The sequence below is a fragment of the Choloepus didactylus genome, chromosome 5 (genome assembly GCF_015220235.1).
Source record: "Choloepus didactylus isolate mChoDid1 chromosome 5, mChoDid1.pri, whole genome shotgun sequence".
In the NCBI taxonomy this organism is placed as follows: Eukaryota; Metazoa; Chordata; class Mammalia; order Pilosa; family Megalonychidae; genus Choloepus; species Choloepus didactylus.
In genome coordinates, this window is record NC_051311.1 from 36,588,724 (window position 1) to 36,606,618 (window position 17,895).

Genomic DNA, 17,895 nt, shown 5'->3' on the forward strand with positions numbered 1-17,895 from the left:
TTTCTTGTAGAATAATTTCTCTGATTATAATCCCTCTCCTATTTTTTTCTCATTCTGATACTCTTGTTTAAAAGATATTGGACCATTTGGATCAGTTTCCTATGTCATTTTAATTTTTTTCCCTCACTTTCCATCTTCCTTATTAGTGCCTTCTGGGAGAAACCCAGCTGAATAATACTAAGAAAATTTAGGAAAAGTTTAAAAACAATTTTGGAGTGTGAGAAACATAATAATAGTAGGTATTTCTTAGCCCACCTTGCTCTAAACTCTTGCCATAGTTGATACAGAAAAAGTTTGATATTTATTTTTGTTTCATAACAAAATTTTTGCTTCAGTCTCAGAACTTTTGTTGATTCTGTTTTGTTTTGTATTATAAATTTATTTTGAGAGACCCTTTCTTATTTCGGTGTCTAGTTAAATAAATGTTTAGAAGATCCTCAGATTCATTCTTAAAATTCTAATATGAGCTCTAGTTAAGTGTTTTTTCAATATGTTCTTTAACTAGTGTCAAAAATTATAACTTTTCTTTTCTCTTTTTCTCACTCTTTGTTTTCCTTAATGATTTAAAAAAAGGAATAAAAATAAAATGCTATCTAGGAGCTATAATTATTCGTTCAAATGAATTGTTTAGTTGACACATCATTTAAGAGCTATTTACCTTACTCTACCCTCCCCAAATATTAGTTAGCTTCATAATTGTTGCTTAGTTTATAACTTGTTTGATTTCAGACATGTGGTGGATGATAATGCTGATGGTAGAGAGGTTCCCTGTGGAAGTTTATTCTTTGAGATTCTCTACAAAGTTGGTGGGTTGAGTTTTACAAGGGGAGGTGGGGGGGAGGGATGGTACATTTGGTTCAAAAGAATTATATACCAAAATATATTTAAATATATATATCTTCCTTCATTGCCAAATGTCTTTCATTAGCTATGTATTTGTAACAGATGGGATGGAAGGGTTCATTTAAATAACTTTAGTATTTTATTTCTCTTCCTTTATTTATTGATATCTGTATATGACATTGTAAAATTGGTATTTTGGATATTGTCCAATACCTTTCATAGTAGTTTAGCTAATGTCATGTAATATTTTCCATTTCAGATATGATTAAGAGAAGACATTGATATTTCTAAAATAATACAGACATTGGGAAAAGAATCAATTTAAATTATTTTATTTTATTATTATGAATGTCACCTAAATAAAAGTCATGGTATTTTATTGTCAGAATTATTTTTAGTGAAAAAGGCTCTGCACAACTTGCCATATGCTATCAAAACATTAGAGATCCTAGGTTTTGAAAATTTAGCTCAAATTATTTTGTTATGTTAGAGTTATTATAAAATGTTTTTAGCTAATTGGGTTTATAAATGCATCTTTTTCCCGCTCAACATTTTCTTGGGCTTTCTTGTATGACACAGGATACTTAGACTACTCAGAAATCATAGGTATTAACTCTGGTTTCTGTTAATATACTACATGCATTTAGATACCTTGTGTGATTATACTATAAAATAAACCCTGCTTTGAAAAATATGATATTCTTTTTAGGGTCTTTAAACTTTTATCAACGAAGAGAAGCAAGGCTTTATTAATTTATTTTATTTTGTCTTTTTAATGCGGTAACATTCTCAGATATAAAAAGACTTGAAACCTGCATTAGTCTGTGTTAAATGCCACAGATGTGACTAGTGTGTATTAGTTACTTAGAAGCAACAGTGTTCAGTTGATTGCATGCAGAATGTGTAGAAAATATACAAGAATGACTGAGCTTTCTTATGTCAGTTCAATCCAATGGAGTGATGGTAATGAGGAAGAGTTTGATGGCTTGTGAAATCTTATGTCAATTTGCAATTTTATGATTATAAAACAATTGTATTGCCTGATGACTAGGAGGATATAGAATTGGTATATTAACATTTGGAGATTTTCAGAGTAATGTTAGCAAACTCTATGTTATACTAGGCTTCGTTTTACCACAGATGTCCCAATTGACTTCAGTTGTTTCAGCTATGGTTATGAGCCACATTTACAAACAAGATCATCAAAAGTGAAGTCAATTTAATATATACAACTATAGCACCTGTTTATTAGGGCCTTTTTATGTCAAGCTGTGTTTGTGGTGCTAGGATACAAAGATAGTACGATGTAGTGCCTCTATTAAGGGATGGATCTCAGACTAGGATGAAAGAATGAAAAAAATAGTTACCATGTAATGGCATAAATGTTAAAAACAGAAGCATATATATAAGATAAAAAGTCAGGTATCTCCTACAGAGGTAGAGATTTAATGCTGATTGGTGCACAGTTGTCTAGCATTTCACAAAGAAAATGCTACCCAAATTGGGTTTTAAAAGGATGAGGAAGAGTTTGCTAACCATTCTAAGGGAAAGCAGAGTAAATAAATATAGCATTTATATAATTTGTACTGACTTCTTCCACATTCAGTTGCTCTAGACTTCTGTTTGGGGCTTATTTGTTTACTTTTGCCACTTACGAGAGAGTCAAAATGGGCAGAAATTTAAATAAATCAGTAAATAAAAAGAGGTGCCCAAATGACTTAATTTTTCTTCATATTTCCAGCTTTTATAAAGAAATTTGGAACTAGTAACTTCAGTGAAGTATGTAACTACAGTGAACTAGTAACTTAGAGTGATGCATGTGTGCCTTTAACCATATAGTTTTTCCTCATTAATATATTCTATGATTGACTACTTCAAATTGATTTTTAGGCAGGGTAATAAATAGTAATAGGTCTTGTAAATAATATATATCAGTATTATCTGTTTATTGGTGGGATTTAAAAACTTAAAATAACCCTTAACAAAAAACCTGCCTTTTTAACCATGTTAATATTTATGTGTGATTTTTTTTTTTTTTTTTTTTTGTAGTTGTAGGTTTTTGGCGAAGACATTTAAAAAAAAGTGTATATTTTAACATTCTAAATTTTCCTGGAAGGATGAGTCTGTGGTTTACCACACACTGAACTGAATACCTTAGATATATATTTTTTTTAACTGATCCTTTATTTTGTGTTCCTCAGGTTCATATTGATTGACTGGTAACATATGGACATTTTTATACCTTCTTAGTCCTACTTTGAATGTTCCTTTTCAAGATTTTATAAAGAGATCTCCGCCCCCCCCCCCCCCAAACTCTCTTCCAGCGATGTGCATTTTGTAAGCACCTTGGAGCCACTATCAAATGCTGTGAAGAGAAATGTACCCAGATGTACCATTACCCTTGTGCTGCTGGAGCTGGTACCTTTCAGGATTTCCGTCGTTTCTTCCTTCTTTGTCCAGAACATATTGACCAAGCTCCTGAAAGATGTAAGTTTACTACACATACATTTTTAAACATTTATCAATGTGTTTACTAAAAATATCAAATGTTGTAAATTCCCTAAGTATTATTCTACTTGTACTTGTAAATAATTTTGCCGAATTCCTGATTATCTGAAGGATCTTTGTCAGTAGGTCATTGAGGGAGAATCTGTAATCAATAATTTCATTGAAATTAGATTTGAAAAGTTATTTCCTCAAAAATTTAAAGATAGTTTGATTTTTTTTCTTATTTTAAAGATAGTTTTAAACCATTGCAGAAAGATTGAAATACTGAATATGTACTATTTCTAATACATACTATAAAATTAAGTCGTTAAAGTAGTTAAACAATATCCAGTGTTTTTTACACTAATAAAAACACCCATTTGGGTAATTAGAAGATGATTCACCTGGGTTTTATTTTAGGATACACTTTAATAGGATCACCAATCACTGCTGAAATGTTTGGAAATTGTGTAGCCGTAATAGTCATGATAGAAATATCTGTTAATGCTCTTTCTTGATTCATCAATCTTGATTGTCTATAATTCTGTTAGACTTTTTTCTTTCTTTTCCAGACAGTATTTTATAACTCAATGAAAATGTTTAAATGTTTGAAATTTATGTTATATAGAAAATTAAAACTCTAGTCTATCTTAATCATTAAACAGAGATCTTAACTTTTTCTTAGTCTATAGATTTCCAATGAGTATGAATGTTTTGGGATCTTTTATATTAGTAAAAGATTTTTCCAGTCTCATTGTGAAATCTTCATGATGTTTTATTCAGTCTTTTTGATGTCACCTTTTAATTACCTAGCTGTTAGTTTTTATTTATTTGTTAGTAATGTTAAAAAAGGCTCCCCCTACCTCCTCCTACCACTATCTTTCTAGCTCTGTGAAACATAAATATATCTACCTTGGGCTTAAACCAAGAAATCTTAAATGTAGTTAGATGACATGATCATTACTTTTTATCTTTTGTTCTGTACCTTAATTTTGTCTTCAGTTAAAATTATTGGGTGTCTGTATCTGAAATACTTTTGCTGTTAGTCACTACACAGATATAAATTTTAGGTAAGGCAAACTGAAATTTCAAATTATCTTTAGGCTAAGATATAAGGGATTTAAAATATAAAAATATTTTAGATTTCAGTCTGTTAAATCTGGGAGAAAAAATTATTCTTGCACAGCAGCTTTTATGGGTGTTAATTTATTGGAAGACCTAATGTAATGAATTAGTTCAGTAAGTAAATGAACTGAGATGTCAGTCATCAGAGTTGATAATACACTGGATGCTATAATACACTTTAGCAACCTAATCAAACAATTTTTTTTTGTGTAAGAGTCTGAATTTTATTCAGCCTTTTGTAACCAGTTATGATTTAGACCTCAGTAAAGAAGATGTAAACTTTTTTACGAGTATGCTTCTTATGTTGGAAATTTTATAACTTAATGATAGTGAGTGCTATTTTCCACTGAAGACTATATCCTAATAGTCTGTACCATGGGCTAGGGATCATAAGTCATTTTGTAAAATAACGAACTGTAAGAACTGAAGTGAGGCAATTTGCCAGAAGTTAACATACATATACTGAAAGTTTCATGCTGGCACCATAAAGCTAAAAGAGATAATGAAATTGTTGGTATGTACCTTGATCTGAAATAGACTTATGGAGACATAAAATTACATGAACAATAGGATAAAATCAAATTTAAAATTAACAAGGAAATTTGGCCGTGGGAAAATAAAGATAGGATAAGTATGAAAGCAATCGTGAGATAAACAAAATAAATGCAAAATTCCTAGAAATAACCACAAATTTTGCTCCAGAGCTTTCTAGCAGTCAACACAGAAGGAAATACGAACACTAACCTGATTTATAGTATAGGTAATATAACAAGAATTTGCTTGATACTGAGACTGGAGGAAAGGAAGACACTATAGAGCTCTCTAGCAGACAATGCAGAAGAAAATATGAACACTAACCTGATTTATAGTATAGGTAATATAACAAGAATTCACTTGATACTGAGACTAGAGGTAAGGAAGACACTATATACTGAAGTGAAAACCCTTCTTAAAGTACTTGTTTGTAGTATATTTCTTATAATAGCCCTCAAAATGTGTCAGTGATATAAAACCAAAGCCCAATCGAGTAAATTCAATTCCTTGGAAAGCATAAACAATGTAGTTTAAATTCACAGCTTTCTGACCCTTTGTCTTAATCCAAAGATGCAATTTAGACTATATTGCAGATAGTTTCTATTGCCCAGTCTTCATAAAATTTTTCATAAATACTTCTTGTTATCCCAGTTAGAGCTGTGTATGTGGCACAAGGTACTTAACATTTCCTGTTTTTAAAAATCGGGGTATCTTAAATCACAGTGTTGTTATGAGGGTTAAATGACTTTAATTAATGAAAATCACATAGCACTGTGCCTTGTACATGTTAATTGCCTTACAAATACATATTTTAGTTTTTATCTAAGGTTCAAGTTATGACAGTACTAGTATGTATAAATGAGGTATACGTAATTTATGCTCCTGGCTAAGTAGAGCCATATACTTTGATGGTTAGCTGAATTAGGAAAAAGATTGACATCTTATGAAAGTTAACAAATCTTAACAAAAAACATGGACCTCTTTAGAAAAAAATCCCATCAAAGAGAGTATCTGTGAGCAAGACTAAAATTTTCATCAGAAAATAATTTTGGGTATGCTTTGTTGTAGATAAATGGCTGATCAGGGCTCCAGAGTTATTTTCATGATGATGCAACAACACACTGATTTTGTCTGGAAATGTTACACTGAATATTTATCTAGGAGATATAACCAGATATGCTTCCTGAGCAGTATTCTGCCCATCAGGAAAGCCGAATGACAAAGAGCCAGTCATGGAAGATCAGAGGGAAGCATATTCAAGGCAGAGGGAAAAACTACTGCACAAATCTTGAGGAATGAGTTTGGCCTCATTAAGGAACAGCTAGTAACTGTGCCTGGAACATAGCAGTAGAGGTAGATAGTTAAGAGATAACATCAGGGTAAACAAAGGCTTAGATCATGTAGGCTTTGTAAGCAAGGGTAAGGAATTTGAATTTTATTCTGTCTGCAATGCAACGCTTAAACATGGGAATGCTTTGGTTTAAACCTTGCAGGGTTTATCTTAATCCACCTTCCCTCCTATGTAGTTACTTTCGCCACTCAGCTTTACATCCTTCTACCTCATTTAAGTTTGTAGCTCTGATCTTCCTTGGTAGTCTTTGTATCTCTTGACACCAAGTCCTTCTCCTTCTTTAGGACCCATAATTCTTGTCAGCCTCCTGACCTTTCTTTCTTAACTACCTGCCAACTAAACAGGCCAGCTGCTCTGAATTGCATCCATAATTTACTTTTTCTTTCTGGAAATTCCATTTGAAAATCAAATCACCCAGCACCGTGTCCTGCCAATAATAAAATCATAGATGAAATGGATTGTAATGTTGATGCAAGTTACAAAGCTGTGCTGATTTGTCTCTTAAGCTGAGGCTTTCTGATAATAGTTTGAACTTTGTTGCACTTCACCAGTACTTCTATTCTTATGTACTTTCTAGACTTTCTCAAGCTTTAGTCTAACCTTCCTATTTGACTAAGTTTAAGGATCCGTGATAAGCTTCCTTCTAATTTAAGCTCAGTATGTTTGTCTTTTCCTCCATCTCTTCTTGTCACAGCTGTCACTGAGGAAGTGAACTTCTCCAAACGTACCCTTTTTTTCTCCCATTCTTTTCTCCTGCCACAAGAACCTTGCTCCCCCCCCCCCAATTTATTTAGCCTCTTCCTTCTATGTTTCTATTGATATTTTCTAGTTTGATGCATACTCAGATATTCTCTATCTGATCTGCCTTTCCAATGGTAGGCAATATTGATAGTAGTGAAGAACATGAGTCTGGAGCCAAATAGACCTGGATTTTACTCCTGTCCTATCTTAAATTGCCTTAGCATTTCTTTTAATCTCTTCTGCTTTTCCAACTGCTTAAAGAAAATTTCCACTTAATTGTCTGATGATTGCTTTAAACTTAATATTTCTGTGGCTTGCAGGCATATTTGTGCATATAAATATATATGTATATACTAACTTATTTCCAACATGACAGTAAAGCTATCCAGTAATGTCATCTTGCCATATATGACTTTTAAAAGGCTGTTTTACTATTCCCATATATATCTTCTCCCTGACTGGGGAGAAGGTTGCAAGCAACTTTCCATTTCTTTCTGTAGTACTTTTTTCTATTATTATTTTTTATATAATGCAAAGTAAATGAATGTTTTTGGATTGAATGTATCACATGGTAAATTTTCTTTTACTACCGATGAGTCATACTTACCAAACAACATTACAGTATTTCATTATTTGCTGGAAACTATCATAGAATAAAAGCTGTTCTCAGCCATAGTGATATATACACAATTGTCTTACTGCAGAGTAGACTTTCTGTATAGAACAGTGCTGTGCAATAAAAATACAATGCGAACCATATAAATGAGACAAATTTTTTGTTGTGTTAAAAAATGTAGAAAGAAACGTTTGAATTTAATGTATTTTTAACTTAATATATCCAAAATGTTAATATTTCTACATGTAATCAATATAAAATTATTGAGATATTTAGCATTCTTTTTTTGTTTTGTACTCAGGGAATTGATAACAGCACATCTCAATTCGAGCTAATCACATTTCAGGTGCTCAGTAGTCACATGGCAGATTGAAGTGTCAAACTGGCAAACTCTAAAAGTTCCACAGAAGCCTTTTAGTCAGTGACTGCCAAAATACAATAGAAAGATAACTCAGAGACCATATTTACCCCAATTTCTGTAAGTTTTGAAGGTTAATGATTTTTAAAATGCCTGTTGATTAAAGAGCCATTTAAAAGTGAATCCCTCATTTATAAACGAATCCTTCATTTAAAACATACTTTATAAGACTTGATTTGTGCTGGGCAATTGGGGATACAAGGTAAAAAAGACAAGTTTCCATGTCCTTAAAGGACTCAATAGTACTGTGTTGTAATTAATGGAGTCTCTATAACAGAAGCATCTTCTAAGCTTATGGGGACAAGGAATGTTCAACAACTACATTAGTATTTAGGTCTTACAACATTGGGTATTGAGGAAGTATGTTTAAGCAGAGTTTTGAAGCCTTCTTTTGAATGGGCTAGGGACTTGAAGGATCAAAATTTCAGGCAGAGAGGTGAGTATGCAATAGCACACAGCATTAAACAACACAAAGTTGTGTGCACGGCAGACCACTTGATGGCCCCAGAAAATAGTGAGTGGTTCTAAGATGCAGTTGGAAAGGGAGGTTAGGACTTTCTTTGCCTCATAATAAACTATTTTGCTTTTTTTCCTTCCTTTTAGATGAAAGGGAGCTATTGATGGATTTTAACTTATGCAGTACCTAACAATTAGATTTACATTTCTGAAAGTTTACTCTAGATTTATAGAAGATAATTTAGCAAGGTGATCACAAATATAAAAATGGTTTCCATTTAGGAGATACTGCAGTTGTCAAGGTGAAATATGAAGGACTGAACTATACAAATAAAAGGAAGAAGGTTATATAGAAAGTTAAATAAGTTAAGAATTGGTGTCTGATTAATTACATGTATTGGGTAGGGGAGGAGTTAACAATCAACGATGATGCTAAGGTTTCTACCCTTACCTAGCTGGTTGAGAAAAATGGGGAGAGCTTTTAGTTTTTAAAAAGTTTCATTTTACAGATACTGAGTTTGAGTATCTTTAGATTATCTGGCTATTGAGATCCAGTTAAACTTGAAAATAAAGGTTTGGGATTTAGGAAAGAAGTCTGGGGCTGGTGATAGAGATTTAGGAATTGTATTGGTATTTTATGACATAAGAGTTATGATCACAAAAGGAAACTATGGGTAGTTTAAAAAGAAGGAACAGGATGAAATCCTAAGGGACACCAGCATTTAGAGGGATTGTAGAGGTACAAAAGGCAACACAGGAGGTTGCGATGGAAGCCTGAGAAACCTAAGGGAAAATCAGGAAAGAGTTGCCATCAAAGGAGGCAAGGAAAGGAGAGTCTTAATGGGGTAGTGGTTAGTAGTATTAAATGCTGCAAAGCACAAATAACATAATATCTACAAAGGAACCGTTGGATTTAGCAACTATATGGTCATTGGTAGCTTCATTAAAGTTGTTTCAGAAGATGGTGGTTGTAGAGACCAGTTTTTGAAGTATATGTCAGGGGTCCACAAACTATAGCCTACAGTCCAAATATATCCAAGGGCCTGTTTTTATACTGCCTTAAGGCTGAGAATGGTTTTTACATTTTTAAAGAACTGTAAACAAAAACAACATATGGCAGCGACCCCTGTGGCCCACAGACCCTAAAATGTTTATCATCTTGCCCTTTACCAAAAGAACTTTGCCAACTCCAGGTATAAGTGAAAAGAATACATTATTACTTGTTTCTAAATGCTTGTGAGGGAAAGAAAATAGAAAGGGCTTGTAGGCAGAGAGGAATAGATAGAACTGATCACATCCTTAAAAAAAGCAAAAAATAAAAAGATTCATATTTACAATTTAAGAGAGTTCTAGAATAATCAGCTAATCAAACCATTTAGATGAGAACATAAGTGTCAGATATAGGCATATTTTTATATTTCAGTTAAAGTTGGTATGATTTTAGAATACATTATTTTCCTTATGTTGTAATGTGCATAAGTTTGTGTATTTGACAATGCAATTTATTCTTACATTTCTTTTTTGTTTTCAATGGTAAAAGAACTGTTTCATTTCTTTTAATCTATATTTAGGGATAGATGGTGTCCATAAATATCTGGCTTTTAATGCTTCTACAATTGGAAATTAATACAGATATAGAATTAGTATATAAGGTATTATATTTACATTCTCCCTTATAAGGCATTTTCTAGTATTTAAAAAATTTCATATGATTTGAGTAAAAATGAAGAGTTTATCAATATTGTTTATGCTTAAGCATTTTAATTTAAATTTTGTCCCTTGACTTATCTCACTTTGTTAATTTCAGAATATACTTAACATCCAAATAAAAAATTTATGTTTGTACTGCAAACCGTCTATCAGTTGATTCTTTTTCTTCTTTGGTTCTTTCAGCAAACATATATTGAACATTTATTAGGTGCCCAGAATCATCACTGATATTAGGGATATAAAATTAAATAAGAATTGCTTATGGTCTAAAGTAGAGATATAGGCACAAATAACTGCAAAACTCTCAATAAATTTAATGTTATTATGTTCGGATTAAGTACACTGTAGTGTTTTTATTGAGAACTTTATTTTGATTGGATGTCAGTTTAATGTGAATAACTACAAATGTCTGAAAAAGTTACCATGCAAATTCCCTTCAAGTGATTTTTAAACTGTAAAGCCAGAAAAATACTAAATTCTTACACAACAATTTCATTGTTTTACTGTTAAATTATAGCAAAGGAAGATGCAAACTGTGCAGTGTGCGACAGCCCGGGAGACCTCTTAGATCAGTTCTTTTGTACTACTTGTGGTCAGCATTATCATGGAATGTGCCTGGACATAGCGGTTACTCCATTAAAGCGTGCAGGTTGGCAATGCCCTGAGTGCAAAGTGTGCCAGAACTGCAAGTAAGTTTTAATTTTAACTCAAAAGTATGTATTCAGTTTGGAAGACCCTTTTAATAGGTGCTAAATATTTGTGTAATATGATAAAGGTTGTTCATATTGCAGCTCTAGTCCTTCAAACCGACTCCATAATGTCTTAAAAAATTAGAATATTTTAAAAATTTCTATCATTTTGAAATAAGCCTCAACAAAACTAATTTTAATAATTTAAATTCTTCTGCTGCCTCAAAAAACTAATTGAAATTTGCAAAAATCTTTTAAATGAATGATATTAATTTAAAATACATAAGCATTCAAAAATAAGGCAGCTTTTTTTGAAGGGGCTGAAAGAGAAGATTTAATAGCAAAATAAACCTCTAATTATGGAAGTTAGTTATTCTAGTTGAGCCAAAGAATTAGTGATGTGCTTTAATTTCCATTCTAGGAAGAACAATTTATATTAAGACTATTGTTTTTTAAAAAAATTAAAAATATATCTGAAAGACAATTACTCTCAATAGATTTATTATTTGGGAAGTAGACATTTTAAATGGGGTTATCTTTTCCAATTTGTTGTATTCCATGCTGTGATCATTTCTCCAATCTTTTCTATGATTTTTTTTTTCTCATGCTATTAATTAGCATATGTTGGAGATGTTACCAGCATCTTCAGCAGTCTTCAAATTGTATACAAGCTGCAAATTTTTGTAACCAAAAGAAATTATACTCAACACTGCCAAAATCAGTCTGTTCTATTAGTTACTGAATTTGATGAAAATAAGCATCAACATCTTGGAGTTAGGTGGAATAAATAGGACCTTATACCATTGTATTTTGATAAAAATTAAAGAAAATATCAGTAAACTTTTATATCTTGTGTCTGCACTCAGTTTCTTGGGGATGAATAAGGGGCCTTGAAGAAAGTGTGCTTGTTCTCCAAAATCTTTGTAGCTGAAGAGATAAAATTTGCAATTTTATATGTAGATTTTGTTGAACTGAACATGAAATAACTTGAGGCAAACTAACCCATGCTCCTTTTTACTTCTAATCATTCCCAGGCTTTATATAGAGGTTCATCTCTCAACTCTTCTTCTCCATTCTCCATTTTTTCTTTTCTCCTCTTGAATTAACTTCTTAGTATCTGGGAGTGACTAAGATCAATAGCAAAGAATCAGGCTGAGAGATCATGCTTTGTAGCAGAAGACTGTTAAGGGAAAGGTTTTAGGTTTTCAACTACAAATACAAGATTATTGGTCTTCATACATATTTGTTTAGTGCTTATTATTTAATGGGCACTCTTTAAGTTCTTGAGCTAGCCTTTTATTTAATTCTTATACTAATCTTTGATTATTATTCCTGTTTTATACTTGAGACTCAGAGGTTAGGTCGAAGTTGCTCAGAGTCACACAGCTAGGAGACAACAGACTGACTATAAATACAAATCTAATGCCAGATGTGATCTGCTGTCCATTAAATTACAGTGTTTTTCCATGCATCATCACCCAGCAGTTATATCTCCTTCCCCCAGAAAAGATGGATATCAGATATTTTAAAAAGCAGAAATCAGAGGTTGTTTATCTTGCCTTCACCCCGCTTCCTTTGGGGGAATCCTAAAATGGGTAAAGTGAACTTTAGGAAGATATCTGCCTCATCTTCTCTAGGTAGTTGCTTCTGTCACTATCTGGGCAGAGAGAAAACATATACTGAAGTAATTTATGAACTGTGCAGTCCCAGGATTGATTCTTACCATGCTTACTTATGTTATAAAACATAAGTTTAAAGATAAGGCATAATTAATGCTATCTTATTTTTTAGACAATCGGGAGAAGATAGCAAGATGTTAGTGTGTGATACGTGTGACAAAGGGTATCATACTTTTTGTCTTCAACCAGTTATGAAATCAGTACCAACAAATGGCTGGAAATGCAAAGTAAGTTGTTTGTTTATTTTTTTAAGAAGACTGCCATGATTTGTATTTTCATAGAGAGAACAGAGAAATCAGATACTCATACAAATCTATACATTACCTTCACCTTTTTAAAAGACCAGCTTTATTGAGGTATAATTGATATACAATAAAAACTGTACATATTTGAAATCTGTATTTGGACACATATATATACCCATGAAACCTTCATCACTATCAAGATAATGAACATATTCATTAACCCAGAAATTTCCTCTTGTCCCTTGGTAATCCTTCTTTGTGACTCTGCACCCACTGTCCTCTACCTTCCCAGGCAATCTGCTTTCTTTCACTATAGATGTGTGCATTTTCTAGTATTTTATGTAAATCACATCATATAGTGTATACTCTTTTTCTGTCTGGCTTCTTTAACTCATCATCATTAATTTGAGATTCATCCTTGGTTGTCACACATCAATAATGTTTCCTTTTTATTGTTAATAGTGGAGATATAACAATTTATTAATTGAATCACCTGTTGAACATTTGGGTTGCTTCCTGTTTTGGGCTATTATACATAATGCCACTATGAACTTATTAACTAACATTTCTATGATGCTTCATGGCTTAAAAATTATATTTGAATGCTTTATCTTTAATTTTCCCAGTAATCCTCTGAATTAGTGTGATCCTCCATATGAGGAAACCAAACACAGAGGTGTACTTTTTAAATCCATTAATTTATAACCCAGAGGTAATATACATTAGATTTAGATTGATTAGCTTTGAGGTTTCTTACAATAATTTTCTATGTATCTATATTTATTTGAGTATGCATTCATTAAGTATTATTTATTTTTAAATATTTGGAATTATATTGTATATGCAGCTTTTGTCTCTCCCCTCCCTTGTGGTAGTTTTAAATAAGTGATTATTTACTCAGATATTTATTTCTTAGATGCCATCTAAAGTTTCTGTTGGTTTTGAGATTTGGGCAAGAGCTACAGATATTTTTCCATTTATTTTCTGTTGCTTAAGATGTACTTACTACTTAGTGGAACCCTTTTTAAGATGTATGTTACTTTAAATTTTTTCCAATTAGTCTGTTAGTCAGTGATTTCCCCTTCATCCGTTTTTGTATTTGCATCTTTATGAACCTGAAGTGTTTCTTGTTGGTCTCATACTGAGTTCCTTACTGATGCTCTGTTAGAATCTATAAAACTCTGTAGGTGGGCTGACAACTCTACTTAATGGTGCAGAGTATAGTGCCAGGTAAGCAACATTTGATTTTAAAATTATTTGTACATAGAGCACAAAGCATTTTAATTCTTAAAGTGAAAGTAGAAGGTAAGAATAACTCAGGTTTGCCTTTAATTCTCAACTGACTCATAAAACTAATTTTTTTTTCTGTTTGAAAAATATTTACTTTGACCTTTCTTTGAATGTTCTCTAAAATGACTGACCCATCTTAAAAGCATAATCTGTGTACTTCCTTTGAAATTTCTACAGGTAAACTAGTAAGTTCTAGATTGAAGGCTGATGAGAGCTTAGTGGTTAAATAAATTGTTTAAGTTAACTTATTTCTAGAAGCAGAATAGGAACTAAAACTCTACTTTGCTATCATAATCTGACTCCTTATTCCAGTATTTTATGCTGTCTTCAGGTGCCATCATACTTACTTGAGTAACAAAGGCTTTTCCTTTCAGATTAATTAAAAAAATAATTGTTGGTTTATTTTTCATATCATATTAGGATATAACTCTTAAGAAACTATGGACTGTAGACGCATAGGCCATATGCATGTGCATACACACACACCGTTGACTTATTTTTTTATTATAATCTTAAATTTCATATAGCAGACATAAAGCTGGGCATAAACTTCTAATATCTACAATTACTACATTACTGTACTTTTTTTATTCTCTTATAAGACTAAGTAGAATTTATAAAGTAAATACAATGAGCTAAAAAATTAATAAGTGATTTTGCTTTGAAACTAAATTTCCAAAGTTGTTTTTAATAGAAAGGTGTTTTCTCAGGTCCAGTTCAGTATTTAAGCTTTTTCTTTATTTTTGACTTTATTTTTACTTTAAAAATGTTGATACAGAGAATGCCTTCGTATAAAAATAGTATTGATAATACCATGACCTTGTTTACTAATTCAGGATAATCAGACATCAAAATGCCAGCAAGCAGTCCTTGAACTTGAGGTGTCACTTAATAAATACACCAAGTTTTTTTGTTCCCAGACTCACCATTGTGACACAATTAATAGATAGGTATCTATCCAATTAATGTCCAAAACGCAGAATTCTCTGCTTGCTTTAGGAATTATGACACTAACTGCTGTGATGCATATTCTTATGCCATCCAAAGACTTAGTTTTTTTTTTTGTTTTTTTTTAACCACATTTCTGTATTTGAACCAAGTAAAATCTTGGTTCTTCCTTCGAAGGTTGAGAAAACAAATGCAAAATGAAAGCACTGAAATTTGCTTTGCAGTACTATTAAAGTCAGTTAATTTTTTATTAATTTTTTTATATTAGCATGTCTGGAAAATTTTAAGTATTCAGAAAACATGTAGTCTTTTAAGAATACATGTGTTCCATTGGCATAGAAATTGCTCCTGGTAACTTTACCCTTCTTGCTTTCCCGTTCTATTTACCACTCCATTTGTTAGTTTCTGGGCTTCCTCCTAGAAGGCTAGTAAGGGTGTGGCTAGAGGTAGTCTCTAGAATCCTAGGCGCCGGAGGGCCTAAGGGCGAAGAACTCCTATGGCTCAGAGGTGGAGCTGACCTTGAGAGGTATTGTTTTTTGGAGCTTGAAAAGCTGTGAAGGCCTGGGGAAGGGGAAGGCTGCAGCGTCTTTTCAAGTACCAAAGGAGATGCTGGGTCCTTGAAAGGAAGGGACTCTGTCAGAATCCTCAGGTCTCTGGGATGGTGAGCCGGTGAGGGGAGCTGGAGGAGACGCAAAGGGAAGCTAGAGCACCTGCGCCGATCCCCCGCACTGCCCTTCCCCCACCCTGGCTAGTAAGGATTGACACCTGGAACTGGAAGCCTAGTTACAAGGTTCTAGGCTGGTCTGCCTGCAAGTTCTGTGCTGCAGCTGGAGTGTCCTGGCGATTGGAGGGGAGGGGTCTTCTCACCTTGAGAACAAAGAGCCGCCTGGGAGGGGGCATGACAGTTTGAAGGACTCTGATGGCCTCCAGCCTGCTTTCTTAGGTAGTTCTGGTTGTTTGCAGTCTGGGAAACCAATTGGTTTCATTTGTGTTCTCTGTTTTGCTTGATTGTTGGACTAATGGATAAAAAACCTTACGAATGTATTTGATACTTCTGCTCTTTGATGATTTGTATATTTATACTGTTTTCACTTCCGTGCTGCTTTTGCCTTTTTACTTTCTGAAAACTGAAGTTAAATTTGTAATTCATTTTCTTTCCCAAGGAAAAACAGATACTTAAGACTATAAATTTACCTTTGATTGTGCTTTGGATACACCCAAATTTGTTATATTCATAACTTTATACCTGACTTAATATTTATCTTTGTTTTTTTTCAGATTGTGTTTGGTTTACTTTTATTTAAACAGAGAATTTAACCCATGTAGTTTTCCTTCTTTACAAATGTTTTATTGATTTTTGAAATACAGTGACTGTTTATTAAGGTGTAGCATTTGTGTTTACTAATTTCACTTAAAATCCTTTTTCCTTACTTTTAGATGGGCTGATTCAACAAATTGATAAAATTGACCACTATTATTGATCCTATCAATTTCTCCTTGTATTTTACTTTTTCTTTCCCCCAAAAAACTGTTTTGTTAATCAACAAGTAGGCCAGGATAATGTTAACATACTGTAGTCTATATGGTTATAAAACTACTTTCTTCATTTGGTGTAATCCCTTTCTTTGGAGGGACTGAGGGAGGCAATAAGGGTTTTAGTTCAATTCATCTTTCCCCCTCTTTTTATGTTGGATCTTTCTGTGTGGTCATCTTTTGAAAGCTTTTGTAGCCTTCATAGATTGAGTTGTAATTGAAATGCTTGTTATTTTAAGGCAAAGTTTTTCTTTTGATTTCCTTCCTGTTAGGTGTGTGTGTGTGTGTGTGTGTGTGTGTCTTTCACTTTCTGCAGTGGTTTTTACCCCAGAATCTTATTTTATGAATATTGATAGTTATCAACTATAAATTTAGCATTCTTCCTTCACCCCATGTTGAAAATAAAATGAAAAATTTTGCCTCTCCTCTCTCTCCACTTTGTTGTGATTAAATTAATGCCAGGCTGTGAGCTTTGTTATTCTTTGGTGTGTGTGAGAAATACATTTTCTATGTAAATTCCCAACTTTACTTCACCTCCAGTCTTTTGCAGTCTTGGTTAAGTTCCTGCAAAAAAGAATTGTATGTTTTCTGAGAACCTACATATTTGAAAAAGACTGTGATCTTCAGACTACTACAAGAACTTATTTTGCTATCAAGTTTTGTTACAATTTTCTTTATATTCTGGAAATATTTTTTCAGAATTTTCCTGGCTTGTGGTATTATAGAAGAAACATCTTGTTTTTCAAGTTACTTGATCATAATCCTTTTTTTCTGTTTGAAAGCTTTGGGATCTTTTACTTTCTTACCTTTGTAGGTTTCTCAGGGTATATCTGGTAATGGTGTTAATTAATTTTGCCTGGAACATGTTGAACACTGTCAGTCTTCAGTTAGGCCCAGTTAAAGATCTAGAGAAGTTTTTGGATTTTAAAAGTTTATTGCTTTTTAAAAATATTTACCTTTCTACAATCTCTGTAATAATCTTTAGTAACAACTAGATAATTGATGTCTCTCAATTCATTATCTTTGTTGTTTTCAATACCTTGAACAAGTTCTTAAGATTTTTGGAGATACTTCTTGAGGTTGTTCTATGCCTTCCTTTAGTCTGCTCTCTTACTAATCTGCTTTCTAAATAGTCTGTTATTCTCTTTAAGAGTGACAGTATCATTTATAATATTGCTGAGAATACTGTTGGATATTTTTTTTGTTTTGTTTTTTTGTCTTGTTTTATGG

The 17,895-nt window shown here is 32.6% G+C and overlaps 1 protein-coding gene across 3 annotated transcripts in view; it reads left to right on the forward strand.

Annotated features, from left to right (window-relative positions):
• Nucleotides 1-17,895, forward strand: part of KMT2C (lysine methyltransferase 2C) — a 393,502-nt gene that overhangs the window by 238,862 nt on the left and 136,745 nt on the right. For all 3 annotated transcript variants that reach the window (XM_037835765.1, XM_037835764.1, XM_037835766.1), the window contains exons 7-9: nt 3,168-3,330; nt 10,799-10,970; nt 12,762-12,876. In XM_037835765.1, coding sequence (XP_037691693.1) covers nt 3,168-3,330; nt 10,799-10,970; nt 12,762-12,876 — 450 coding nt within the window. The remainder of the gene's footprint in view (nt 1-3,167; nt 3,331-10,798; nt 10,971-12,761; nt 12,877-17,895) is intronic.